The sequence below is a fragment of the Carettochelys insculpta genome, chromosome 15 (genome assembly GCF_033958435.1).
Source record: "Carettochelys insculpta isolate YL-2023 chromosome 15, ASM3395843v1, whole genome shotgun sequence".
In the NCBI taxonomy this organism is placed as follows: Eukaryota; Metazoa; Chordata; order Testudines; family Carettochelyidae; genus Carettochelys; species Carettochelys insculpta.
The window spans coordinates 22,647,588-22,674,358 of NC_134151.1; the positions used below are offsets into that span (position 1 = coordinate 22,647,588).

General features: G+C 45.6%; 1 protein-coding gene across 3 annotated transcripts in view; it reads left to right on the forward strand.

The window, feature by feature from the left end:
- The window catches only part of SEPTIN8 (septin 8), a 68,534-nt gene that overhangs the window by 35,118 nt on the left and 6,645 nt on the right, over nt 1-26,771 (forward strand). For 2 of the 3 annotated variants that reach the window (XM_075009996.1, XM_075009997.1), the window contains exons 2-9: nt 338-452; nt 6,018-6,213; nt 7,728-7,914; nt 16,757-16,918; nt 19,297-19,393; nt 20,288-20,456; nt 20,721-20,853; nt 22,343-22,533. In XM_075009996.1, the coding sequence (XP_074866097.1) occupies nt 338-452; nt 6,018-6,213; nt 7,728-7,914; nt 16,757-16,918; nt 19,297-19,393; nt 20,288-20,456; nt 20,721-20,853; nt 22,343-22,533 (1,250 nt within the window). Of the gene's footprint in view, nt 1-337; nt 453-6,017; nt 6,214-7,727; nt 7,915-16,756; nt 16,919-19,296; nt 19,394-20,287; nt 20,457-20,720; nt 20,854-22,342; nt 22,538-26,771 lie in introns of those variants that run through there. The other variant, XM_075009998.1, reaches the window with a different exon arrangement.

Genomic DNA, 26,771 nt, shown 5'->3' on the forward strand with positions numbered 1-26,771 from the left:
TGCATTCTCCACAAGTTGGACAGAGCTGAATTTTGCCCCGACTTTTTCTTCCAGAGTGGCTCAGCAGTTCAGTCTTCTGTCTCTTTAAGATAATTCCCTGCTAAGATTAGATTTTTTTCTACTGATGCTTGGCTATAATTACCAGTATGTCTGGAATGTGGATATCAAAACATAATAAACCTCGGTGCTGGTAGCACTAAGATTGCCTCAGTGACTCGGAAATACACTCTGCCTCAAGTAGGATGGTAACGTTTCTTGTGATTTTATTCGCGGGCTCTGGTTCTATTGAATCTCTCTTAATGCGCTCTTGCTAAATCGACTCCGTTTGCTTTAACAGAATGAAGAGAAGAGGAATCTCTCCTTGGGGGGCCATGTTGGATTTGATAGTCTCCCAGATCAGCTGGTCAGCAAATCTGTCACACAAGGATTCAGCTTCAACATCCTCTGTGTGGGTAAGCAGAGTTTACCGCAGAGGGGAACTCGTATTAATGGTAATCTAGTAGCACCTCAGATCCCTGGATGTCAGAGCACATCACCAAGATAAATAAGTACCATTATTGGCAATTCACATGGACAGTGCAGCAAAGTTAAGGCCAAAATTTGTTCCATTCCCTGTTGTCACAAACTCACTGTGTCACCTTGGACCAATCACATAGGCCTAAATTTTCAAAAGTACTTACTTATTTTGCAGGCCCAACTTTGGATGTCTGCAGTCTACTTTCAATAACCTCTGAGCCCCCTTAGTTTCAGTTAGAATTGTGGCTCTTCCACTGCTGGGTTATCGCACACTAAGCACTCAGAATTCATGGGTACTTCTAGAAGGTGACACAATGAGTCTGTAGTAGATCTGGGAATAGTATGAACCACTGGTGAGCGTGTGTTACAGGTTTTCCTTGGAACAGACCTACAGAACTGTTACTTGGCTGAAAAGTTGCAGCTTTCTAGCTAGTGCTATAACAGACTCTTTTCCTCCTCAGCTGTAGTTCTAGAAGCCCTGGAGATGCCTAATTCAGTCCCAAATGTGTTGGTCAATGTGATAACTATTGCTATGGCACTTGGAAGTCCAGGCATCTTATTAACATAATGCAGTGTTTTACTGTTTAATGAGGCTCTCCATGGTCCTTTTGTGAAGATAGACTAAGGGCTTTTTTCTGTTGAAGTGTAGAGCTGGCCAAAGATGATGATGATGATTTATTATTATTTAACATTGAACTTTTTTGGACAAAAATATCTGCCTATCTAAATTGCAACTTTTTGTGGGAAAGAGTTTGATGAATTTTTCAAATGTCAATATTTTTAGAATGAAATGTCCCAATTTTCCAGTTCACAGCAACCTTTTGTTTTGAACTTTAATTAGATTCTAAAAACGGTTGACATTGAAATGAAATAGTTCTAAACAAGCAAAATAAAATGTTTCAGTTGACCAAGACTGGGGTTTTGTTTTGTTTTTAGTTTTTGGAATGTTGGTCCAAACCAGATGATTTTCTAATACTTTGATTTTTCAACCAAATTTGGGACAGGAAGATCTTTCGAATTCTGAAGAAGGCTCCAAAGATGAAGAAAACTTTCCTGCCCAGCCCTACACATGGGTTGTTTTAGTTGCAGCCAGATTGTGACGGGAGGTCAAAGAGACTCAGATTTCCTACCTGAGCCAACAAGGGACATGTAGGTTTGAGGATGGGACATGAAGTGACTGATAGGAAGCTAATGAATCATTATCACTACAGCAAGAATTAATAATGTTTTATACCCGAGTTTGGTCCAGATAGAGGGTGGGTGAGTCTAGGGTTTTGAATTGGGCCCATTTCTGTCCCTACTGAAAGGTGGAATTTCCTGTTTGCCATCAGTATAAAATATTTATTTCTAAGTGTGCTGGCAAGTTGCTAGAGAACAATAGTCATCATAATTTTGCTGTATCTCTTTCAATTTGTGCACAGTTTTAGTAGCTGATGCCACAGACTGCCTAAAGCCCTGGGGATGCTGTCTTGCAAAAGATTTTGTTGGTTTGTTTAACATGCTTTTGTTTTAGGCTTAAAGGATTGCAACTTGCAAGAACGGTTGCAATGCTTTTGGGGGCAGAGAATTCTTCTCTGCACTGACTCTGGATCAGTGATTTATTCACTATCTGGAATATGTTCTAAGATTTCTTCCTGCAGAGACTGGATACAGCTTTACAAAGAATGGGCAGTGGAATATTTCCTTTATTCTGATCCTGCAGTTGACCCCTTTAGGAACTCACTATCTATATCTTTCTTTCGTATCCAAACCACAAGTACACAGAATTGCTTATACCCAGAGTTCAACATTGAGCGAGGATTTTACTTTGGGATTTGTAATGTCATTCTTCAGCAGCAGTGTGTCAGCTGCAGAAGACTAAGCATGTACAGTTGACAAAGTTATTTTTGAGAGGGGAAGAGGTCAGATCAGATGATCCAATGGCTCCTTCTGGCCTTTAAATCTATGAAACAGTGCGAGAGACCATCAGATTGGTGATTTGTTCCCTGGGAAGGGGAATAAAACCCAACGTTAGGTATTGACTGCAATTACAAATTCTTCCTCCCAGCCCTCACCCAACCTGGACAGGAGAATGCTGGGAGAAAGTCAGGGCTTCCTGGCAGATTATGGATCTATCACCAATGAGCTTTCCAAATGACTTCCTGACAAGATGGGCTTGAATAATCTGCTGGTTTCTGTCTCCCTCAGATGGAACGTTGACATTATTGGGGGATCCAGTATGTGGCTCTCCACCATTCTGTCTACAGTACAGATATTCCAATAAGTGTTTGTTCTCCAGTGCAGGAGCAAAATTGCAGAACCTGCTGTGTTTAAAATATCAGCCTTGTGTCAGGCTTAGGTGTCTCCGTAGACGAGCAGCTTGCCAGTTATTGCCTTCTCCCATAACGACGTAATTTCAGCTCAGCAGATTGGTGCACCTTAGCCTTTCTTTCAGTTCCAAAGAGTGATGGCCATGAGGGGACATGCCTAGTAAAGTTAAAATGGTGGTTCCCTCAGTGCTGAAAATGTGGCACTGTGGCTTATCCATTGTGTCTTGTGCTATTTGCCTTGGTGCGTGTGCGGTGCATGTGATCGCTATTGAGTGGGGAAGCAGGCCTGCGAGAGATCCTCTGACCTGCCAAGTCTGTCTTTCTGCCCAGTCAGTAAGCCAAAAGTGCAAAGCCATTTCACTGTTTCGTTTTGGTTTTCTTTACACCATTGACCACAGAATTCTATAGTCTTCTCATTCGTTAGAAATAGGGGCCACTTGTAGACCAATCTGGAGAGCATAAGAAACCCATCTAGTTACAAAAAAGCATCTGTTCAGAGCCTGCTTTGCTTGGAGCCTGTCTTGCAGGCAAATATTTTCGGAGAGAATCTGGCTCTCAATCAATTCTAGGGGGCTCTATATGGGGATCACAGACAAAAATTCCACCCCACCCACCGCCACATTCCTTGATTTTCTTAATTTTACGGTTGTCCTCCCGTTGAGCCTGTATCTGGTGTCCCCATTTGACTTCACATTCCATCCCTCTGCTTGTCTGAATTATGGAGCTTGGCAGAGGTTTCTTCTAGCTTTTCCAGCACAGATGCTGCATTTGGAGAGGGGGACGATTCTAAACCAATGGACGCCTGCTGCCTTGCTCCTGGGCAATGCTCTGCCCAGACTGTACGGCCATATGGCACTTGGTATGTGGCCTGCAAAACCTAAATAGATGACATTGCTTTAACTGCCCCCTCCCCCAGTCCCAGACAAGTATCTCTTTCAGTCTTGGTTTACCTTTGCCATGAACCATGCTAATGGGGATTGGAGTGAGGGCAACAGCACAACTTTTGGGGGAGGGGTAAATTACCAAGTAAGAGATCTTAGGAGGAAACCATCTCTTCTTTAGTGTAGGCATTGCACCCTTTCTGGGATCCTATTATCAGATCTCCCCAGCCAGCTGGCTCAACTCATCTTTCCAAACAGTCCAGCCCTCATCTCTCCTTCAGAAGTTTGCATGGGTGTGCCCACAGCAACTTTTCTTTGGCTCATCTCTTTGTGATTCTGACCTGGCTGGTTGTGTCTGATGTGTGATCTCATAATCACTCTTGCGCCATGCAGCACCCTTTCCCGCTCTCTGTAACGTCCAGCCTGGGAATATTTGGGAAGGCTTATTTATAAAGAGCCATACCTGAGGCATGTTTGAAGCTTTTGGAATGGGATTTGCACTGGGTTCTCAGGAAGTAAAATGCCCAAGCAGGGTTTCTCTTTCTCCTTGTTTTGAAGTTGGATGCATTTGCCTGCCAATCAGCACATGCTGTGCATCAGAATGGGGTGTTTCCGGTATGTCTGTGAACCGTAGGAGTGTGGCTTGCAGGTAGAGTGTGCTGACACCCACACCTGGGTTAATCACAGCCCTCAAGAAGATCTCATGGTGCTTCTACTGCAGCGGCTCCCAACCTTTAGGAGTATAGTTGAAGAACAAGCAGTTTTAAGGCCTCTGGGCATTTCTTAGGTTGATCTGTCTTTGATTGAGACTTAAAGGGTTTGTAGCATGGTTGTATCATAAGGTTTCATACGACTTAGCTAGTAATACTTACCAGTGTAAAACGAACAGAAACCATCACTGGTACTGACAGGCTTTGGTTTCCATACTTACTATCTGTCCCTTTCTGAATGCTGCCACATGTTGTATTTGCTTTTTTGCCCGCTGCAGCATATTTAGTGGCTATTTTCAGAGAACTATACACAATGACTCCAAGATCTTGCTCTTGAGTGATTAACAGCTCAGTTAGTTTCCATCATTTTATCATGTTTATCATGGGATTATGTTTTTCAGTATGCAACTTCTCTAGATCATTTATGAATATGTGGAATAAGATTGGTACAAGTATAGACCTTAGGGGATACTACTAGCTACCTCTCTCCATTCTGAAAAGTGACCATTTGTTCTTAACCTTTGTTTTCTATTGTTTAACCAGTCATCAGTCCATGAGAGGACCTTCCCTCTTATCCCCATGGCAGACTATTTTCCTTAAGAGCCTTTGGTGAGGGACCTTGTTAAAGGCTTTCTGGAAATTTAGGTACACTTTATTCACTGGATCCTCTTGTCCACATGCCAGTTGACACCCTGAAAGAATTTTAATGATTGTTGAGGTATGATTTCCCTATACAAAAACCATGTCAACTGTTCCTTAACAAATTATGTTCATCTATGTGTCTAACAGTTCCTTTCTTTATTATAGTTTCAGCCAGTTTGCCCTGTACTGAAGTAAGACCTACTGGCCTGTAATTGCCTGGATCACCTCTAGAGTCCTTTTAAAAATTGGTGTCATAATAGCTATCCTCCAGTCACCTGGTACAGAAGCTGATTTAAAGGATAGGTCACAAACCAGAGTTAGTATTTCTGCAGTTTCACATTTGAGTTCCTTCAGAATTCTTGCGTGAATGCCATCTGCTGCTGATGACTCATTACTGTGTAATTTAAAAGCTCTTCTAATGACACCTCAATCTGGGACAATTCCTTGGATTTGTCACCTAAAAAGAATAGTTCAGATTTGGGAATCTCCCTCGTGTCCTCAGCTGTGAAGACTGATGCAAAGAATTAATTTAGTTCCTCTGGAATGAATCCTTGCGTGCTTCTTTAGTGTCTTGATTGTCCAGTGGCTCCACTGTTTAACAGGCTTCCTGCTTCTGATGAACTTAATTTTTTTCTGCCATTACTTTTGGAGTTTTTAGCTAGCTGTTCTTCAGATTCATCTTTGGCCTTCCGAACTATATTTTTACGCGTCATTTGCCAGAGTTGATGCACTTTTCTCTGTTCCTCACAAGAATACAACTTCCACTTTTGATCTTTCACTGCTTCTTTTACTTGGTTGTTAAGGGAGGTAGGAGTGTCACAATGATTAGTCCTGTCTGAACGTGGGGGGCTTGGAGCTACTTCTGATGGTTTAATTTTTGTTCTGCTCTGTGGTTAATTCACTCTGAAGTCCCTTTACAAATTTCACTCTGCAATGAACTGATGACTTTTCCTTCCTAGGTGAAACAGGCATCGGGAAATCCACACTAATGAACACACTGTTCAATACTACCTTTGAGACCGAGGAGGCCAGTCACTACGAGAATGCAGTTCGTTTACGACCACGTACCTATGACCTGCAGGAAAGCAATGTGCACCTGAAACTGACAATCGTGGATGCAGTGGGGTTTGGAGACCAGATAAATAAAGACGAAAGGCAGGTTATATGCCATCTAGTGGCCATTTCTGCTCCAGCTTCTAGTATTCTAACATGTAGCCTATATGTGATTTCTTTGGCCCTGCTGCAGACAGAGCACCCAGTTTACCCATTTGGATTAGGAGTCTTGATTAGGGCTGCAGATTTAGACTCAGCCTAATGATAACTGAAGAAGACAGGGATGAGCCACCGTAAGAAGTATGGGAAAAAGCTAGAGTTTGGGTAAGAAGTCAAGTAGAGAGGATGAGGTTAACAAGGTCATGACAAGTGTAATATGTTGTGAATTGCCTTAAAGAATCCAATGTAATTCTGCTGACTTGCTTATTTGTCAGAGACACATCAACAGGCCCACGTCTGTCATCAGCTTGGCTCTTAGGAGACCTGCTGAAGAGAAATCCTTCCCTCCAGACATGCTGAAGAAACCATAAACCTCTTCTTCTTTCACTGCATTGGTCACGATTCTGCCACCCTTATTCGGGCTGAGTAGTCTCCTCTGTGAGGAGTACTGTTATGTGCAGAATCCATCCTTGTATTAGTGAAGGTGAGGGGTTTGTTGTGTTATCACTCCATCCATCCAAAACGTATTACCTAGGGGAGCTCCCTCGCCTCATGAGTCAGAAAGATGCTAGGCGAGTGGGGAACGTACAGAACAGTGTCTTAAATCAACCATCTATTTAACTCGCTCAGAAACTCACTGGGCCCAATCCTGAGGGATGCTAACCATCTGCTGCTCCTTCTCAAGTCAGTGGGAATTGCAGACGCTCAGCATGTCTCTGGTTTTGTTCCATTTTCTTTAGCGAGGAATAACGGTCTCTTCCCTTTCAGAGAGCTTGATTAGCTAACCTGTAAACTCTTACAAATCTAGGTAAAAAACCAAGCTAGCTATAGAATAGTTGGAACTGTCCATTATGACAGTGATCAGTTTGTGATGTTGGTTTCTCCCACTCACCCACTCTCATTTAATGGCCTGTGTATCTTGTTTGGATCAAATAACCTTTGAAGGAGGTCAAATTAAATGCTCTGGCTGCGCATGGCCGTGAGAGAGTGGGTGGGCAGGTCTGGGCAGTGTTGAGAGCTGACTGTCCTTGGCTCCGCCACTGGCCCCACCTCCCACCTTTCCCTGGGGCCTGCAGCAGCCGTGGGCCCTGCTGCCAGCAGTAAAGTTTCTTTAGGATTCCTGGGCTCATGATACCGTGCTACTACATCGAGCTGTTTTACACCTGAAATCTGGCCAGAGCTTGGTGTCAGGAAGTTGTCTGCTTTCTATATTTCAATCCCATCAGCATTAGCACTTTTGTTTAGCAGCACAGCCTCTGCCAATACCATATGCCTTTTGATTAGAAGTTGCGCGGGTGAACGTAACATTCTGCACGTTGCCAGTGGAAGGCTAAAATTGTTTATGCCTCTTTGTGTGTAGCCTTTAAATAATAGGGCTGAGAGAATGCATAATAACTTCCAACTGGCAGCTTCATTTAAGCTTCAGTCTTCTGGTTGCTAATGGCATCTGTTTTCAGTTACAGGCCAGTGGTTGATTACATTGACACGCAGTTTGAAAACTACTTGCAAGAAGAACTGAAAATCCGTCGTTCTCTCTTTAATTATCATGACACACGAATCCACGTCTGCCTTTACTTCATCACTCCCACTGGGCACTCACTGAAATCCTTGGATCTAGTAACGATGAAGAAGCTGGATAGCAAGGTAAGGCATTTAAGGCAAGCATCTACTCTTCAGAAGTAACGTATGTTTTCAGTTAGATGTAAAGCAGTATTGATGCATAGCATCTTCCATATGTGGGTCTCAAAGCGCTTCACAAACATCAAAGGAGGAGCCCTGTGAGCTCGGTTGGTTAAAGCCTAGGTCTGCCTGATGGGTAACCCCACTGGATGGTTTCATGGAGCTCTGTGTTCATTTCTTCCCAGCAGCTTTCATATAAATTTTTTGCTCCTTTTGCAAAAAAAAAAAAGTTTGAAAACAATTTCTTTCATAATTTTCTGCAGCACCGTCATTGTAATAACTTTGCTTGGGAGCTAGCTGTCAAGCTGGGTTGTTTCTGGCTCATCTCTAATGAAAAGTTAAGAGTCTTCAGCTGTTAATTGCTGTTTTGCGGGGGAGAGAAGATTCCTTGACATAGCGAGTCAGGAGAAGTCCCACAGCCGAGTTGTAGGCATAGGGCTTTGTGAAGTGTCTTGGCAGTAGTGCTGACTTGGGCAATAAGCAGTAAAAATGAAGACTTCTCGCTGAACTTAACAGATTTTGCCCTTGGGTATATACAGAAAAATGAGGAAAATTGTTTTTACATATGGCTGGGGGTGAACGTAGACAGTGGGACCAAAGTACATTGCACTGGGTCAGCATTGTTAGAGGGGCACAGCCTCAGGTGGAAGGGACAGGGCTGGCTGGCTGGCTGCTGGGAGCCCCAGAGCTGCAGTGGTGGATGCTAGGAGCCCTGGAGCTCTGGCAGCAATTTGAAGGGCCTGGGACTCATGGAATCTAGGATCCTCCGGCTCTTTTAAATCACCAGGTCCCAGGGCTGCAGCCCCTTTGGCTCTGTGCTACTCCTGGCCCTGCTGGTAGAATCGGGCAGAGCTGCTGCAGCAGCACTTAAATATCACTGCCTGGGGGAAAAGAGGCAGTGAAGTGCTGCCGGAACCAGTGAGATGGGGCTCAAAACCCAGCTGCGTGCAAGCTAATCCTGAGGCTGGTTCTTTGCATTGTGCCGCACTGGCCCACTTTCAGTTCTGTGTGTGCGCATGACTCACCAGGGCTGCACTTTGGAACGGTTACTCCTCTTTTCACATTGGAAGTGTAAGTCACTTACTCGAAGATACAAATCTCATAGAACTGGAAGGTAATTGAGTCCGGTCCCCTGCCCTTTTGGCAGGGGCAAGCACCATGCTTTTTTAATCTCTTTACACCAGATCCCTTAGGGCCTGGGATTGAACTCACAACCAGGGGCTTAGTAGGCCAATGCTCAAACCACTGAGCTATCTCAAACAACAAATTAAGAATCAGAGACAGAAACAGAACCTCCACGTCTTAGTGGACTGACTCTTGGCTCATACTGCTGTCTCAAGCTATGGTAAAGGCAGTGGCCTAGTAAGGTCATAAGAATCCTAAAAAATAGGTCTGGTTAATGTCTTGCTCTTGGTTACATCTGTTTTGTTATGTACATCCTCAAGCAATCACTCCCTTAGGTGGCAACTGATCATGTAATTTGTTACGTTACTTGCACATGGCTTCCTGACACACTTGCTACGGGGTCAGCATGCTGGGAGTCTGGAAAGGTCACTGATGTTTTATTCATCGTGCTTATTTAACAAAAGCGATTTCCTTGTCTTGAAGAATATCTAACACGTAGGATGCCAGCCCTGTTTCTCCATGACCAGCCAAATGCCAGTAGGTACTTTGTGTGCAGTGTAGTTATAGCCATGTCAGTCCCAGGATGTTAGAGACAAGGTGGATGAGGTAATATCTTTTATTGGACTTCCAGGACACTACTGACTACCCCCACAAACTCAGCAACATTAACAGCCTCCCTCAAAACAATATGGATGTCACTGCCCTAAACAGTAACATCCCTCACAATGACAGCATAGCTGCCAGCTTTCAGATATCTGGAAGACAAAAGGCAACGTTCACCAAACTCATCCATGTCATCCCCATCCATGACAGCAATAAACGTGTTGTCCAAACCATGGGACCAGCCATGGTTACTAGGTAGAATGTCTCCCAGTATGCCAGCCTTCTAGTGAGCCAGTTTGAAGAAGAATTTCTGGACAGATGCACCACAAAACCAGTGATTCACCACAGAGACATTCATGATATTTTCATCCTCCGGACAGATGTCTTACATGCTCTTCCAGATTACTGCCACCCATTAATCTCTCTCTGGAACACTCACAAAGCATCAACTTCCTGGACACCCCCATCAGCTTTAATAGCGGACCTTACCGACAACAGTATACCAGAAACCCCAGGATCCGGGATTCAGTCTTATCAGGATTAAAAGAAGAGAAAGACGAGTCCTTAAGGTCAGACAGGCATCTGGGTAAAGGGAGATGAGGCAGAGATTCATTTCATTGCAGTGGGGTAGTATAGAAACCAGGAAAAATTATCACAGGACCGTTTTCCTACTTCTACTGGCGTAAAACCAAAATAAACCATTTGAAATTGGGCATGTATAAGATGGGCATATATATATTTTTCCCCAAATTTCCACACTTTCCCACTTGGCTCAGTCACACTGAGATAGTTACATTGCATTTCCTCCCAGAGCCTTCAGAACACGGAATTGTATTGCATGGGCTGATTCCTCAGATTCAAGCAGTGTGTTTTAGATGACTAGGAAAGTGAAGACTGGTGATCTTTCCTGTGTTGGATCCAGGCCTGTACAGATATTTTGCGTTTCACCACTCCCTTTCATATAAGGATTCCAAAGTGCTGTGCAAGCTTTCATTAATTTAGCCTCTCAACACTCTTCTGATAGGCTGGTAAAATGTCATCACCCCCATTTTGCAGTTGAGGAATCAGAGAGATTAAGGATTTAATCACAAGTGTTGATGTCAGTGAGAACTTGTGAGGATCAAGTTTGAGGTCAGCGGTCTATGGCAGAGAATCAAAGCCACAGTCTAATGTGTCCCAGTCCATCCTCCTTTCTGTCATAGGGTTTGTACCTTATTTTATCTTGATTTCTAAGACTTGTTTAATGAGCGAGGTGAGGGGTTTTTGGTAGGTATCTGATTGTTGTACATCTGCTGTACTATATCAGCAGAGAAGTGTCAGGTCTTGGGTATACAGTTTTGATGCCCTGTGTTGATCTGAATAATGTGGCTTGCTCTAAGACTGAATTTTCAAGATTCCTGTAGGGCTAAGGCTTTTTTTTTTTTTTTTTTTTTTTTGCATGGAGTCTTCCATCATGCTGCAATACCCCATTTGTTCTGCAGCTGAGCTCATGGCCAGCTGTTGCCGCTCTAGCTAATTACTTGCAAGCAAACAGAAACTTCTTCAAAGCAGGATTTTAGGTAGATAATACAAGACTGGATGCCATTTAAACAGAGGCATATCTGAACTGAAATATGTCTGGCTTTTCCCTTGGTGTGAGTAGGGAAATCAGAAAATAACTTAAGCTCATTTTAAGTGCCGTTCTTCCCTAGAAAGTGACTCTGGAAACTGGCATCCAGGGACTCTGTTTATCATCTCTTCCCAATCAGCATGTTCTATTTACAAGATAGAGCTACCTGCTTGCCTGCCTGAGTTCAAAGACCCCAGGTGGACTTTTTACTGCGAGCATGTCACCATCACTCAGAGGGGTACTGCAGGCCCATTTATGCCCCTACTTGTTTCTGTGCATTCCCAGACACTGTTTTCACTGACACCTGTACAACTCCACTGCCTCAGTGAGGACCAGGAGTAGCTGGAACTCAGTGAAGCATTTGATTGGTGGTGCACAAGCTAGAGTAGAATCCAGCTGTGTGCACTTTCCAGTACTAACAGGACTGGGAAAATAAGTAAATTGTATTAATTTCTTCCCAATTAGGGAAACCTGCTGACTTTCTGAAGGGAGGAGTAAGCAGGTACAGCTTTCTCACAGTCCATTTTCAGGGTGAAAAGCAGCAGCACAGCCAGGACAGGACTTGACATCAGGTGTAATATTGAGGTGGGGGTTGGGGTGTAAGAAGAAAGGGCTCAGGGCTGCCTCCACCCCCCCAGGCTCTGATGGCCCTGTGGGGTGGGGAGGGTGGGTAGTAGACACACTGCCTTGGGCTTCTGCTCAGGCCCCAGGCAGGCATCCAGGCAGTAGGGCCCTGGTGCAATGGCACTTTTAATTTAATCTTCATTAGAGGTGTAGGCGTTTTACTCTTTGCAGAATGTGTTTGAAGCAGCCCCCAATAGCTGGACCTCTTTGGTGTCCTGGTAGTTTACTTCTGCCTCTTCAGTACTATACTTCATCACCTAAGCCTTGATTTGGTTCCATTGGAGCAACCTCATGCAGTGGAAGGGCGAAGTGAGCGGGGCCCTTTGAGTGGCCTCCAGGGCACAAAATGACATGAGTTGGCAAGGGATCCGGAAAAGAATATTCATCTCTTTTTGTTGGTTGGGGATGAGGAAAGAGGTGACCAAATTTGACAAAGATTGCCCTCTATTGCAGGGTTTTAGGCTGAGTGCTTTAGAGCCCTTTTATTCCAAAGTTTTAACATTTTAGAAATGAGCCAAGGGTATTTGAGTGAAGACTTTGTCCTTTTAAGAGTTCTGAGTACATAGTGGATCACATCAGGGATTGTCATTAGATCTCGGGGAAAACTTTGCTTCTGAGGCCTGGGAAGCAGAAGTTTGATCAGAATGAGTCAGTAAAAGCTGCCCTTACATATAATCCGTCCTTCTCACAGACTGTGTACAAGTTAAGAGCAGCAGTGTGGGAATGTAGGGCCCCTTGATTCCAATTCCCAGCTCTGCCAATGACTTCTGATACTGTGATGTGATTTTTCAGAGGTGCTGAGCACCCATTAGTTTCATTGGGAGTTGAAAACCAGATGGTAAACTCCTGTGCTTCAGTTTATCCGTCTCTAAAATGGGGATAACACTTATCTACCCCCCTATGGTCAAAACAAAAAAGCAGTCAAGTAGTACTTTAAAGGCTAACAAAATAATTTATTAGGTGAGCTTTTGTTGGACAGACCCACTTCTTCAGACCATAGCCAGACCAGAACAGACTCAATATTTAAGGCACAGAGAACCAAAAACAGTAATCAAGGTTGACAAATCAGAAAAAAATGATCAAGGTGAGCAAATCAGAGAGCAGAGGGGCAGGGCGGGGGTGGGGGGGGGGAGTCAAGAATTAGATTAAGCCAAGTATGCAAAAGAGCCCCTATAATGTCCCAGAAAATTTGCATCCTGGTTCAAACCGCATGTTAATGTGTTGAATTTGAATATGAAAGAGAGTTCAACAGTCTCTCTTTCCAAAGCAGACTGAAAATTCTGCAATAAGACGCAAACTCTTAAGTCAAACAGAATGGCCCACTCCATTAAAATGTAGAGTAACTGGTTTGTGGATCAGGAATGTTTTGATGTCTGTTTTGTGCCCATTTACTCTTTGTCTGAGAGAGTTTGAAGTCTGTCCAATATACAAAGCATCTGGGCATTGTTGGCACATGATGGGGATATATGATGTTAGTTGAGGAACATGAGAATGTGCCCGTGATTCTGTGAATAACCTGGTCAGGTCCAGTGATGGTATCGCCAGAATAAATATGTGGACAAAGCTGGCAGCAGGCTTTGTTGCAAGGAAAAGTCCCAGGACTGATATTCCTGCGGTATAGACTGTGGCTGTTGGTTAGAATACTCATATGGTTGGGAGGTTGTCTGCAGGAGAGAACAGGCCTATCACCTAGGGCCTTCTGGAGTGTGGCATCCGGATTAAGGATAGGTTGTAGGTCTTTAATAATGTGTTGCGGACGTTTGGGTTGGGGGCTGTAGGTGATGACCAGTGGTGTTCTGTTCTTCGCTTTTTTGGGCCTATCTTGGCGTAGGTGCTCTCTGGGTATTTGTCTGGCCCTGTCAATTTGTTTTTTTATTTCGCCTGGTGGGTAATTCAAGTTTATGAATATTTGGTAGTGATCTTGTAGTTTCTGGTCTCTGTCATTTTACACACCTCAATTATTGCTTGTAAAATCATAGTGGAAGCCTTGAAAGAAAACCCTATGCACATGCAAAGCATTGTGGTGTTAGTGGCCTCTTCAGGTAGTGGAAGGACAAGTGTCTTTTTTTGTTTCACCTGTGTTCCCTTTGTTGCAATGTGCTTGTGTTTGCTTTATAAACTTAGTCAGGAGTGAAATGAGACTTTGGCTCTGACTCCTAGCTAAATTGCATATCACTCAGTTGGAGCTGTGTCCTCCTTCACGCTGCAAGTAGATACATGAAGGCTGTTGTCAGAGAAATGATGTACAGTGGTGGCTGGATCACGTTCAACAGCACTTGAAACATCATTCGTTTTGTTGTTAGTTTGGATTTATTAGACTTTTTCAATCTTTTTTTCTTACAACAAACCAAACAAATTCCAGAAGCCAACACGTAAAGCAAATACAAAAGAACGATACATCGGAACAGACCAAGCTATCTTACACCATCATGGATTCCTGTATATTAGCAGCAGTATTCCCAGCACCAGGATTCTTAGGGCTCATATCAAAACAAAACAAAAAAATAAAGAAATGAAAAAAAAGTGAGGGGCAGGGTCTAAACTAGGTGGAGAGGGGATGAGGGGTTTTTTTTGGAGGGGGCAAGAAGGTGAGAGAGAGTTGCCTACTGCTTTTTATCCAGGGCCCCTCTGTGGATTATTAATTGACAGGCTCTTGGGAGATGAAACCCAGTCTGAAGGAAGTGGAATAATCATTGTAAGAGGATGTTTTCCAATGTCTTTCTGATGCAGTCTTTTTCTCTTTTAAACCGCTGGACATATTTTTGCCATGTGTTAGGAAGTCAGAATAATCTAAGACTAATTCAGTTGAAACCGCATTGTCCATTTGCAGTTTTTGCTCTTAGCTAATGGCTGGGATTTGTGTGTGTATTGGCTGCCGATTGTCAGATGTACCTTCTATGTGAAAAGCATGTGGGATCTAAAACTGAGGTGCAGAGGAGTCTATCTGATTTGTCTCTTCAAGGTGAACGGAATCTGATCAGTGGGGATTAAAACTAAATCCTAGGAGCTTTGGTCTGCCCTTTATCTGAGCAGTGCAAGGGCCTAGGAAAACACAAAGGGAAATAGCTGTTAACACAATCCCAGCCTCCTCATCCCTGGTGAATGGCCATAACTGACTCTGTGGAGACCATTACCTCCAGAATTGTAGGTAGAAGGCTGAGCACAGCACTGTCAGAAGAGGAGGACCTGTTGTCTCTGGATGCATCATCAAATTAGTCCGTTAGGGTTTCTTTTCATGAGCGTTGATACAGACCTGCCACCACTTAGACGAATTCCAATCTGCATAGGTCAAAAATGCGGGAAGTGGAAAAACATTAGATGACAAATCAGACTTCCTCTAATTTGTCTGGAGTCTTGTGTTTGCCTGTTTTCAATATGCAACCAGAGCAGAATTTGTCAGCAGTGGTTTGTAACATGGCATTTGGCATTCCTGGGCAGAGAGTGATCATTTAAAAGCACAGGTCTGCAAGCTGATTTCTCTTCCCCTCCAACTCCAGCAGCCTGCAGAGTCCGTGCGACCTAGGGACACAGCACCTCCCAGATACCACAAATCACTCACAACTTGTTGGCTTTCCATGTGCCAAGTCCCACTTCCTGTAATGCACCCCTTCCTCCAGCTTAGCGCTGTGTCCTTCAATAGGCCTCCAGAGGACTTCCCTATTCGAACTCCAACACCAGCTTGCGTACCAGGGTTCCCAGCTCGCCACAGTATTCGATGATAGTGAAATGGCTGCCTGCCTGACAAATGGCCCCCCTCAGTTTGGCTAGACTGGGCCATGCAGTGATGGGGAATGGCTCTTTCTCTCCCTGTGGTGTTCAGCACAGCGGTGAGAATTGGCTTTGCAGAACCTGGAGCGAGGTAACTGTACAGTGTTTGTTCGGGGTCTGAGCAGCTGATGTCACAACACTACTAAGTCATGCTGAAGAGCAGGTTGGCAGTTCCCAGCTGGGTATCATTTCCAGTCGCTTGGTCTCCAGGAGAGACATGGAGTGTGGCCCTCCAGGAGAGTTTTAATGAGTGTTGAGGTAAATGGCTGCAAAGATTCTGAGAGCAAGTCCCTGCTGTTCCCCACTGAATGAGAGAGGGGTTAATGCCGGCTTGTTTCAGGCTATCTGTCACATTTTGGAGGATAAGCTCAGGGTGGAATGGGCTAAACCAGATAATAGTATGGTGCAAAAGTCTGAACTTTATTGACCATGGCTGCACCTACAGGAACTAGTAATGGTCTGTCCCAGCGTTCACCTAAGCAAGCCTGAAACCCAGGAAGAGTCTCTGAGGAGAATGTCTGATTTTTTTTTTCTTGTTACAGAGAGCTTGAGTGCCCACATTAAGGATGGAGCATTTGTCCTTTAGCTTGTCCAGGAGTTACCGTTGCAGAAAACATAGTTAGGTGGTGGCATCCCACACCATCCAGTGCTGAGCTGTGCTATTGCTGTTACTTGTCTCATTACATACAAAGTGTAGCATGTGTGACCTGCTAAGAAATTTCAAGGGCCCTTCCAGGCGACACAGCTATTCTGAGAGGATCGACACCATAGTGGATGGAAAACTATCCATATGCAGCTCAGCCAGGGACAGTCTTCCCTTTAATTTTTTCCATATATGGGCAGACTAAATTTTGTTATGTGCACAAAGGCATGTGCAGAGGTGCACCACCAATAAAAACACATGCTGCCCACTCTGGGTGGCTGTGGTTCTCTGCTAATCAGCTGGGCGGCACCTGAACCTCTCCGGGGCGGCCGCCCAAGAACTCAGCACTGTATCAGGGAACACTGATAACTAGCCCCTGCTCCCAGATCTGTGCTGTAACGTTCCCCCTGGTTTCTCTGCTTCTCCCACTGTAGGTGAATATTATCCCCATCATCGCCAAAGCAGACACCATTTCCAAGAGTGAGCTGCACAAGTTTAAGATAAAGATCATGAGTGAGCTGGTCAGTAACGGAGTGCAGATCTATCAGTTCCCCACGGATGATGAAGCTGTTGCGGAGATCAACTCCGTAATGAACGTGAGTAATCCTGCTGATTGCATGGCCTCTGAATATTCTAACAAAGGGAACCCCTGCACAGACACATTTTAAAATAGGTCTTCAAGGCAGTTGTGTGGATACTAGATCTGTTAAAGGGTGTTCCTAAGAGGGAAAGAGACATTATTTTGTTCATGGCTTTAAACAGTTCTGTACGGGAATCTAATTAAAGTTGACTGTTCCTTAATGTCATACAGCTCTTATGAGCGGCGATGCCTTGCTCTCAAGTAGATTGCACACTGATATTTCAAGGCTGGGTTTGCAGCCAGTTGAAATGTGTGTTGTAATTTTTTTTTAAACGTTTAGAAAAAATAGAAATGTTTGGTCTTTGAGAGGAGGAAACCAAAAAATGTTCTGTTCTTGAGCTTTGGGTTTTTTCCCCACCCTTTTTTAAGAGGCGATATGAAAAGGAGAGAAAAGAAAAGTTGGTAAGTGGGGGGGGGGGGAATATTTTTAAATGTAATTTTTTGTTGAAGACTCAGAACATTCGAAATAGGGAACTCTGTACCAAAGTGTTCTTTCCTTTCTTTTATTAAAAAATGTCATTTTTTTCCTGGTGAAGAAAGGGAGCTTTGACTGAAAAATTACGACTAGCTCTATTTTCAGTGAAACAAATAACGTTTGCCTTATTGGCCAAACTATTTTGGCTTTGGTTCCTGCTGCTGCTGACAATAATAATAATAATAATAGTTGTTGTTTACACAAAAACTGAAAAGGATGGGAAAATGTTGATAATTAAAATTATTTTGCTTCATCAGTTGTTCATGGGGAAAGGGAACATTTCCCCATAAGCCTGACTTCTGAATCTACTTCCTTCTATCAGTTAAGGACTTCTGCTGGCCCTCACCATGTTGAAATCCCTGGGAAGTAGTCCAAGATTGCAGTACGGTTAATAGTTTGGTGAACTGTGGATACTGGCTATAACTGGGAGTGTAATACCTACCCCATCTGGTTACCAATATAATACCCAGCTCCTCGGATTTTCTGTGCTCCTTCTTCCAGCAAAGCTGCCATTGACGATGGAGAACTTTGCTGGCAGACCTTGGGGCAATGGAATCAGTCATGTATCTATCACAGTAAAACCCTGTGTGTGCTGATGTTTGGGTAAGAAGAGCTGTCTGGTGCTCAGGCAGAAGGGGTGCAAAGTGTGCCGGGGTGGTCATCGTGTGCCGGTAATTGCCATAGCATGTACTGCAGCCTGGCTTTCCAGCCTTAGTGCTGCAAGAGAGGAAAGAAGCGAGGAGGAGAGAAGTGAGAAGGAAACACATATTCTAATCGGATGAGCCTTGGGGTGGGACAGAGGCACTGACCATGCCTGTAGCAATCTACATAAGGAGCCATCGAGTCCCTTGTGCTGGGAGAAGGGAAGATGGAGCCACCCTGCAGGCTGTGTCCAAAGAAGAGTGTGTGCTGAGCCTTTGTTACTGCACTCATACAGCTGATGATGGCATCTGGATGCCAGTGGTGTCCAGACCAAAATTTAGCTATCGCATGTACTGCAGCCTTCCCACCCCCCAGCCAGGCACCCTGCCCATTCACCGCCCCCAGCCAGGCACCCTGCCCATTCACCGCTCCCAGCCAGGCACCCCCTTACCCCGTGCAAACCGCCACTGCCGAGCTGCCCTGAGTGAGCCACAGGAGAAGCCACCTACGTCGCTCACTTGTCCCACCATGTGTGCGGCTCCAACTAGCTGCTTTGCCACACTGTGCTTTCCCGTTCGCCCCGTGTGATGAGCAGACAGCGTATTGGACATCATGGCCACATTCTGTAAACCTGTGGAGATTCCCTCCTTCCCCCCTCACGTTCTTAGGCACCATATCTCCAAGAAAGAAACCAGCAAGTGAAGTGTCCCACAGACACCCCATCCTGTGTCTTCATGTGAGCTGCTGTGCAGGTTACCCCAAGCATATGTCTTTGTATGTTCTTGGAGGAAGGCACTGCCGTGGCCTCAGCTGCACGCAGACAGGGCTTCGCACGCTGGAGGTGCTGCAGAAATAAGAACCAGCGTGGCAGGGAGGGGCCCTGACTTCCTAGCCGGTGAGATTTTATGTTGGGAACAGCTGCGGTTTGGAAGAAACTGGCTATGGCATCAATACCATTTCTCAGTGCCAAAACCGGTAGCTGGCGCTGCCGTGCCAGGCCCTGGCTCCGAGTTGCCTGGTTCAGCTCCAAGGTGCAGGGTGCCAGGTGCTGTTTCATAGTGCGGATCATTTTGCTGCTGAGTAACGAAGGTTCTGTGCCTGAGGAGAAATGGTTTTGAGGGCCTGGGCTGGAAGAGGCTTAGGACAGCTTTGTAAGCCTGACGCCTGGGAGCGATTCTAGCGTGGGCACTGAATCCCCTGGGCTGATTCTGTTTCAGGCTCATCTGCCCTTTGCTGTGGTTGGCAGCACGGAGGAGGTGAAAGTGGGAAACAAGCTGGTGAGAGCTCGGCAATACCCATGGGGAGTGGTACAAGGTAAGGAAGTGAACAGCAGGGCGTGATTCAGAGCTGCAACTCCCTCAGTCTGTGCCTATGCTCCCACTCTGCCCTGCGCATCTCCCTCCTGCCACCACGTCGGTGTGTTGGACACTGAGGCCAGAGACCTGAGGCCTTTGGATTACCATTGAGGGCTTCTTTCCTGAATCAAGTTATCAGGCGCTCAAACCCTGTCTGAGGGGCAGGGCGTTTACAGCTGCGCCAGACCTGCGGGTGCATTCATTTTGCTCCAGCCAGGCTTGAGAAGGGTTCTGAGCCTCTTGCATGAGCAGAGGGAACTAAGTTTGGGGTCAGAGAGGGTCCAGCAGGGAAAACCCTGGGAGCAGCCAATTTCAGGGAGAAAGCATAGACTGACGTTCATATGGAGCTGTTGTAACCAATGAAGCTCAACCCCCTTGAAGGAGGGTTGGCCTTGCACACTGTGCATGAGCTCTTCTGAGAGCAGGGTGGGAACTCCAGCTGATCCAGAGGATCTTTCTGCTTCTCTTTCCTCAGTGCGCCCTGCCCTGCCCTGCCCTGCCATGGTGGCTCGGTGCTGAGCGTCTAAGTGGGGAACGTAACACTCCCTAGCTCAGGATGGGTTTGCTTGTTCAGGCCGCTCCTTGGTGCTCATGACCTTTTGCTCTTGGCAATGTTGTCCTCGCCCTAGAACCTTGTGCTCTCGCTAGGAGCAGACTCCTGCCCTGGCAGGTTCCTCTGGAAGGAAGAAGCACTGCTCCTGCTTGAAAGCTTTGCTCAATGCACCAGAGGTTCACATTCCCCAAGAGAGGATCTTGTTGGAGTTGATCAGTCCTGCGTGTGTCCATGCATTCTGCCCCTGCTGTCAGTCTTCTCCCTCGTGGTTGCTGAATTTCTTCCCTTCTGCTCAATCAGTTGAGAATGAAAGTCACTGTGACTTCGTGAAGTTGCGAGAAATGCTGATTCGAGTCAACATGGAAGATCTTCGGGAACAGACTCACACCCGCCACTATGAGCTATACAGGCGGTGTAAGCTGGAGGAGATGGGGTTCAAGGACACAGACCCTGACAGCCAGCCATTCAGGTGAGTGAGCTTCCTGTCCCCACTCCATTTCCAGTAGCATTTCAGCCATGATCTAGCAAATCTTTCATCCACTGGAAAGCCCTGGGGCAGAGAGCTTGCAACATCAGACCCCTCGGCTGAGAACTGCCAACACTGATTGCTTCTCTGCTGATTGAGAGGGTTCTCTTTTTCCCCAGCCCATCTGCCCTCAAGCAATTCAAAAGTCTATAACGTGGCTGGTCACTTTTGAGTAATGCCTTAGAGTTTCATTTGCCTTCCGTTCAGCCTTCAAGAAACCTACGAGACCAAAAGGAAAGAATTCCTTGGCGAGCTGCAGAGGAAGGAGGAAGAAATGAGGCAAATGTTTGTTAGCAAAGTCAAGGAGACGGAGTCGGAGCTGAAGGAGAAGGAAAGAGAGGTGGGTATGTGGGAGACCCATGAGAGGAGCCCACATGTTGAGCTCCGTGGTGCTGAAGGAAGCTCTGTGATGTGTAGGATGTGCGAGCTCAGTAACATCACAGTGTGCCCATGAAGCAAATTTCAGCACCACAGCAGGGCTCCCAGATATGTGCAGTGGTTTCTTATTAGCTGTCACCTGGATCTGGACACCTCACAAACATTAATGAATTTATTCCCTCAGTAGCCTGGCATGGCAGGAAGTTATTCCCCTTGCGCACACTGGGGAGGGAGGCACTGAGGAAGACATTTTGAAGACCACCCAAGAGTGCGTCTGCCCAGCATTTTGGAGCACGCAGGAGTGAATGGGAGCTCAGGCTTTGAAACCTAGGGAGTAGGTGGGCATTGGAGCCCCAGCTGCAACTGCAAAGTGCTGTCTGGACAGCTGTTTTTAGAGCACTAAAGCTGGCCTGGCTAGCCTCAGTCTGTGACCTAGGTTGTGGGTTGCACTTCAGAATGCTGCATAGGTGGACCCTCAGAAGCCTAAGTCCCATTGCAAGTCAGTGAGTGCTTAGAGTCTTCTGAGTATGTTATTCTCTCTGTTCTTCCCTCCCCAATACAATGGTAATAACTGTATAAGTCCCACTGAGGATTGGGGCACATAGCTCCTAAGCCACTTAGGATGCTTCTGAAAATTAAGGCCAGCTTTTCAGCAGAGGCAGGACACCCACCGCTTCTCCTGATACTAGTGGGAGCTGTGAAAGTCAGGCTCTTCATAACACGACTGTGACCACTGAGAGAGCTTGTGCTAGAGCTGAGAACAGAACCGTGATCTCTTGAGTCCTAATCTAGTGCTCTGTCCCTTAGACTAACCTTCCCCTCTTGCTGTTGTACACTGTAATGAGCAGGTAGAGGGAGAGATCAAGACAATGTTGACTGTTGTCTTGCCCTTTATATAAAAAGACTGGTGGTAATACAGGTTGAACCTCTCTCATCCAGGACCCTCAGGACCTGACCAGTACCAGATGAGAGAATTTGCTGGACCATGGGGGTCAATTTTGTCTAGCACATTACTTATACTGCCATTGCTTACTGGGCTCTCAGAAGACATTTAGGGATAAATTACAGCTAAATAGCAGCACAGAACACGGAGAACCGGGACGGGTGGCTGTAAACAAACTTAATGGAATCACAGGAAACTTGGCCATGCCCATGATAAGTGGTCATTCAGTTGGCTAAAATCATGCTGGATTACAGATGTTGCTGGACAAGAAGGTGCCAGATTAGAGAGGTTCAACCTGTATATAAGAACCAGGTAGTTTAGGCCCCTGTCCTGCAGTGAGATCAGCAATTTAGCTCCTTAGTCCTATGTGGAATTTCTCTGATCTCAGTGGGACTGTGCACAGCAGCAAGAGTCTGTGATTGCTGGTCCTTGGTGAGACGTGGGGCTTGGGGCAGCAGCCCAGCAGAGGGTCAGGGAGGCCATGCTCATGTGGTCATTCTTCTACCAGCTACATGATAAGTTTGAGCATTTAAAGCGGATACATCAAGAAGAGAAGAAGAAGGTGGAGGAGAAAAGGAGGGAGTTGGAGGAGGAGATGAATGCCTTCAACAGACGGAAACTGGCTGTCGAAACCCTGCAGTCTCAGTCCTTGCAAGCTACTTCACAGCAGCCGCTGAAGAAGGATAAAGACAAGAAAAAGTAAGCCATTTCAATCTAAACCTCTTCCTGGCATTCAAGCCATCTTAGTCTTTCAAAAACTTGGCCATTTGCCCCAGAAACAAACATGGCAAAGCACCACAGCAGTGAAGCTGTCCAAGCTCTTTACAAAAGTTAGTAAATGAAAGGGCTTTTTAAACCGTAAGCCAGCATCCTTCCAATCCCTTTTTAGGCCTGTTAAGAATGGGGGACCCAGGTGACATTTGTGCCCATTGGCTTGGTGGAGGACTGGCTTAGTGTGGTTAGCCTCAAGGCAGTGAGTGGCAAGATCCAGAAGCACCAAATAGCGCAGTGTCTTTCAGGCATGGCTGTAGGCAGCACATTAACATTACTGTGAGCTGCAGTGTGTGGGATTGTGCTCGTAGGATGTTGAAGGGCTACTGGTTTTTTTGGACTGTAAAGAGGTAAAGGGGTGGACAGGTAAGAATAAAGGGAAGGTGTGAAAGCATTATGGCAATTGGGTCTTGTTTCTGCCTGTTTTGAATCCCTGACCCTTAGATACAAGGAAGACTTTTTGTCTACCCTCTGGGCCAGATTCTGATACCTTTGCGACAGGCATCATACACAGTCCTACTGAGTTCAGCAGTAGTGCTTCTGGAGTAAGGCGGCTGCTTCACTACAGAGTTATTTCGAGATAACAGCTGTTATTTGGAAATAACTTTACTGGCATCTGCACTACACGTGTGCTAGTTTGAAATAGCGCTGCGTGTCCAGAAATGCTGTTTCAAAATGCATTTTGTGTGCAGCTGTTATTTCAAAATAAGCTATTTCAAAACAGCTGTTTGAAAATATCTTATTCAGAAATACCTCTGTAGTATAGCCATAGCCTAGGAGTGCTCATCGGTGGGAGTAAAGCTTTTCAGAATATGGCGCTGGACAAGTGACAGGGGAAAAGATAAAATGGGTGAAACAAAAGGCCTGCTCCCATTGAAGTTCCATCTTTAGTGAGTGCAGGATTGGGAACCGAGTGGAGAAGGGGTCACTCTACCAGCTGCTACATTTCTCTGCTCTTCCAACACCTTACACATTTTTCCCTGTGCAGAGGGACTGAAGTACTCTCTTTTTGTGTCGTAAGATCCAGAGCACATTGGTGGTAACAGTGATCGATCACTTTAATGATGGAAAGAAACCATATCAATAATACAAAGTTACTCTTGATAGCATGGCTTTGAGGTTGATATTGCCCATGAAATATCATGCTACAAATCAGTGTTATCTCCATGATGATAACTACAGTACACGCTGCACTAGCATGCAGTAATAGTTTGTTTCCTCCCGGGAATACCATGTCTGTGGCTTAGTGTGTTTACTTTGGCGTCTCATATTCCTGGTGCAGTACAACACAATTCTAGCTATGTTCTGCATGCTTAATGCACATCCGACCTGCAACTAGAATCCAAGAGTTGATTATAAAATATTATATTAAAATGAAAGGGGTCATCTATTCCAGCGGAGCACAGATTATGGTCCGAGTGCATCTCTGAGCTCTTCGGCCTAAATTTATTTCAGGCCTTGAAATTTCAGCAATGATTCTGCACTAAAATGACTGAATTACATCTTGGGGCGGTGTAGACAAAAGACAAGGGCCTAATTTTGTTCTCAGTTATGCTTGTGTAAACTGAAACGGATGTAAGAAGGATCACAATCTGGCCTTTCCCTTACAGCAGGGGTGGCCAACCAGTTACAGGCTAAGAACCAAAATAGCTGTGGATAGAGTGCAAAGAGCCATGTATTATGTATTTATTTTTATATATCAATATAAAAATAAATATATAACACATGGTTCAATCCCCTCCCCTCCCCCAGAGCCAGGCACCCCCAGCCTCCCTGCTCGAACCTCCATCCGCACTCTAACTCAGTGCCCATTAAGCCTGGGACTCACCGGAGCTGCTGCCACATGCTTCTCCCTCCAGGCACTGGGGCGCGTGCGGAGTGCTGGTGAGCAGTCTAGGTCATGTTTCTTTGAGCAAAGAGCTGCGTGCGGCTCGGGAGCCAGGGGTTGGCTACCCCAGTAGCCCTGGTCACCAACTAGTAGATCCTGGAACCTCTGACCGGTGATCCTGACTGGTTTGGCCAGGAAGCTATTTCAGATGCCCCACCCCCCACACTGCCATGCTACTCCTGCCCTCTGCCTTGGAGCTGCTCCCGGGACCCTCTTGCATGCTCTTCAGGGTGCTGGAGAGAGAGGGGGGTCACTCACGTCCGGGTTACAGTCCCCCCATACCCAGGCCCGCTGGGGGGCTGGAGCAAAAGGAGCAGTTGCCCTGGGGCCCAGTGTTTCAAAGGGGCCTGGAGCAATGGCCACGACTGCTGCTACTTTGGCAGCAGCAGCCAGAGCACCAGGCCGGTCTGAAACAGGCAACTCTGAGGCAGGCGGCACAGCAGTCTGAGCAGTGCTAAAGGCTGAATGCTCTGGGCCGCATCCCTTCTTCCCTTGGCCCCACCCTTGCCAGGGGTGCAGAGCCAGCCCTGCCCCCCTTGACCCAGGGCCCATGGTGGCTGTTGGCCCCACTGCCTGTACCCCATCTCCACAGAGTGAGTGGGGCAGGGCCTCAGAGAAGGGGCAGGGAGAGAGGGAGGGCAAAGGAGTTTGGGTTTGAGGTAGATCCTGGACTGACCTGAATTCAGAAAGTGATCTTGTGCTTAAAAAAGGTTCTAGACCATTGCTCTAAAGAGTCTTTAAGGCCAGAATGACTTGATACTCTCCTGTTGTCTATAGTGAGTACAGCGAATGGTTAAATGGCCTTCTTTGTGGTGACGCTGAGTGTTGCGCATTGTTGTGTGCGTTTCGTGACTGGAAGATGCTACCATCACAGCTTGGTGTGTTGATTTGATGACATAGCCTTCCAGACCTGGGAATTACAATTAATCATCTTTTGCAGAACACAAGGTGGCCTCATTATACAGCTCTGCTGAAGAGCTCTGTCAGTACAGGAAAAACAGGTTAAGTTGCATCCAGTCAGCATCAGCAGAATTGTCTGAGTCAGTGCAGGAGAAGAGGTGCATTAAGCTGGGAGGGGGAGTTTTCAGGCCTGCCTGTCTGCATGACCTATCACTGTTTAACGAGCCCTCAAATTCATGGGAACATTTAAAATAAACATTAAAATCCTGGGTGACTCAGGACTTGATGCCTCAACTTCTTGCTCTAATATATTTTCAGGTTTTGTTAACTCATTTTTAAAAAATCCACAAACATCATAATTTACATGTACTTTGACTTGATTTGAATATGGGACATGAACTAATTGCATTCTTCAGCAGTCGTGTTGGTGGCTGTCTGGGCAGGCTGAAGCCATACAGGTTCACACCTCATCCATGATATAGTCTCTAGCTCTCCATTTTGAAATAAATATCATATGTGCCAGTATTTAACAGTTGATATGAGCCGTGATTTGCAGTACTCTTGTCATTAACACATGACTGAATAGTCTGCGTTTTGCCACTGTTATTCCAAGGTGGTTACAATCAGAAATGGGACTGTAAAAATGGCAACAGATTAACTGAGTAAGAATCAGAGTGAATAAGTGTTAGACAATTTATTCTGGTGGAGGTAAGTAGTTCTGAATGTGCTAGTGGGAAGCTGAGTTGGATTGTTTTGTGGTTTGTTCATTGAGAGGTTTTGTTAAATAAGTTCCAGTAGTGGGGTCTTTGGTATTAACTGTGACTGTAAAACCAGCAATATTTTAGCTTTGAGTCACAGATTTCTCGTTCAGTTTGTCATTTTGAAAAACTTCGCCTCTTTTATTTGTGCACCTCTGACAGAAGCTATTGTGAGAAAATAAATCTGGGGACACATTCCAGACTGGTAGTTGGTACAGAGTAGCACACTGATTTCTGCTCAAGCAGGCTTGTGTGGTACAGAATGTAAGAATCTGGAGCTTCAAAGGGTTCCATTCCCCATGACCTGCCAACGATCTCTCTGACACTACCTTTTCGAATATTTTGTCTGGAATGGTATTTCCATCCTTTTTTTGGTAATATCATTATTGCATGTGCGTCTGGAGATAGGAGGAAGAGCGTGGGAGAAGATTAATGGAGCCTTATGTCTCAACCTACCTCCCCTCCCCAGTTCTACCTTGGTGGGGAATGTTCTAGTCACAACTAGCTAGCAATGTTTTGGCAAAACATTTTGTCACCAAAAATGTTGATTTGTGAAAACCGAAGCTACCTGCAAAAAAGAATGGGTTTGACGAGTTCTCTGACTTAAAATAAAAAAGTTG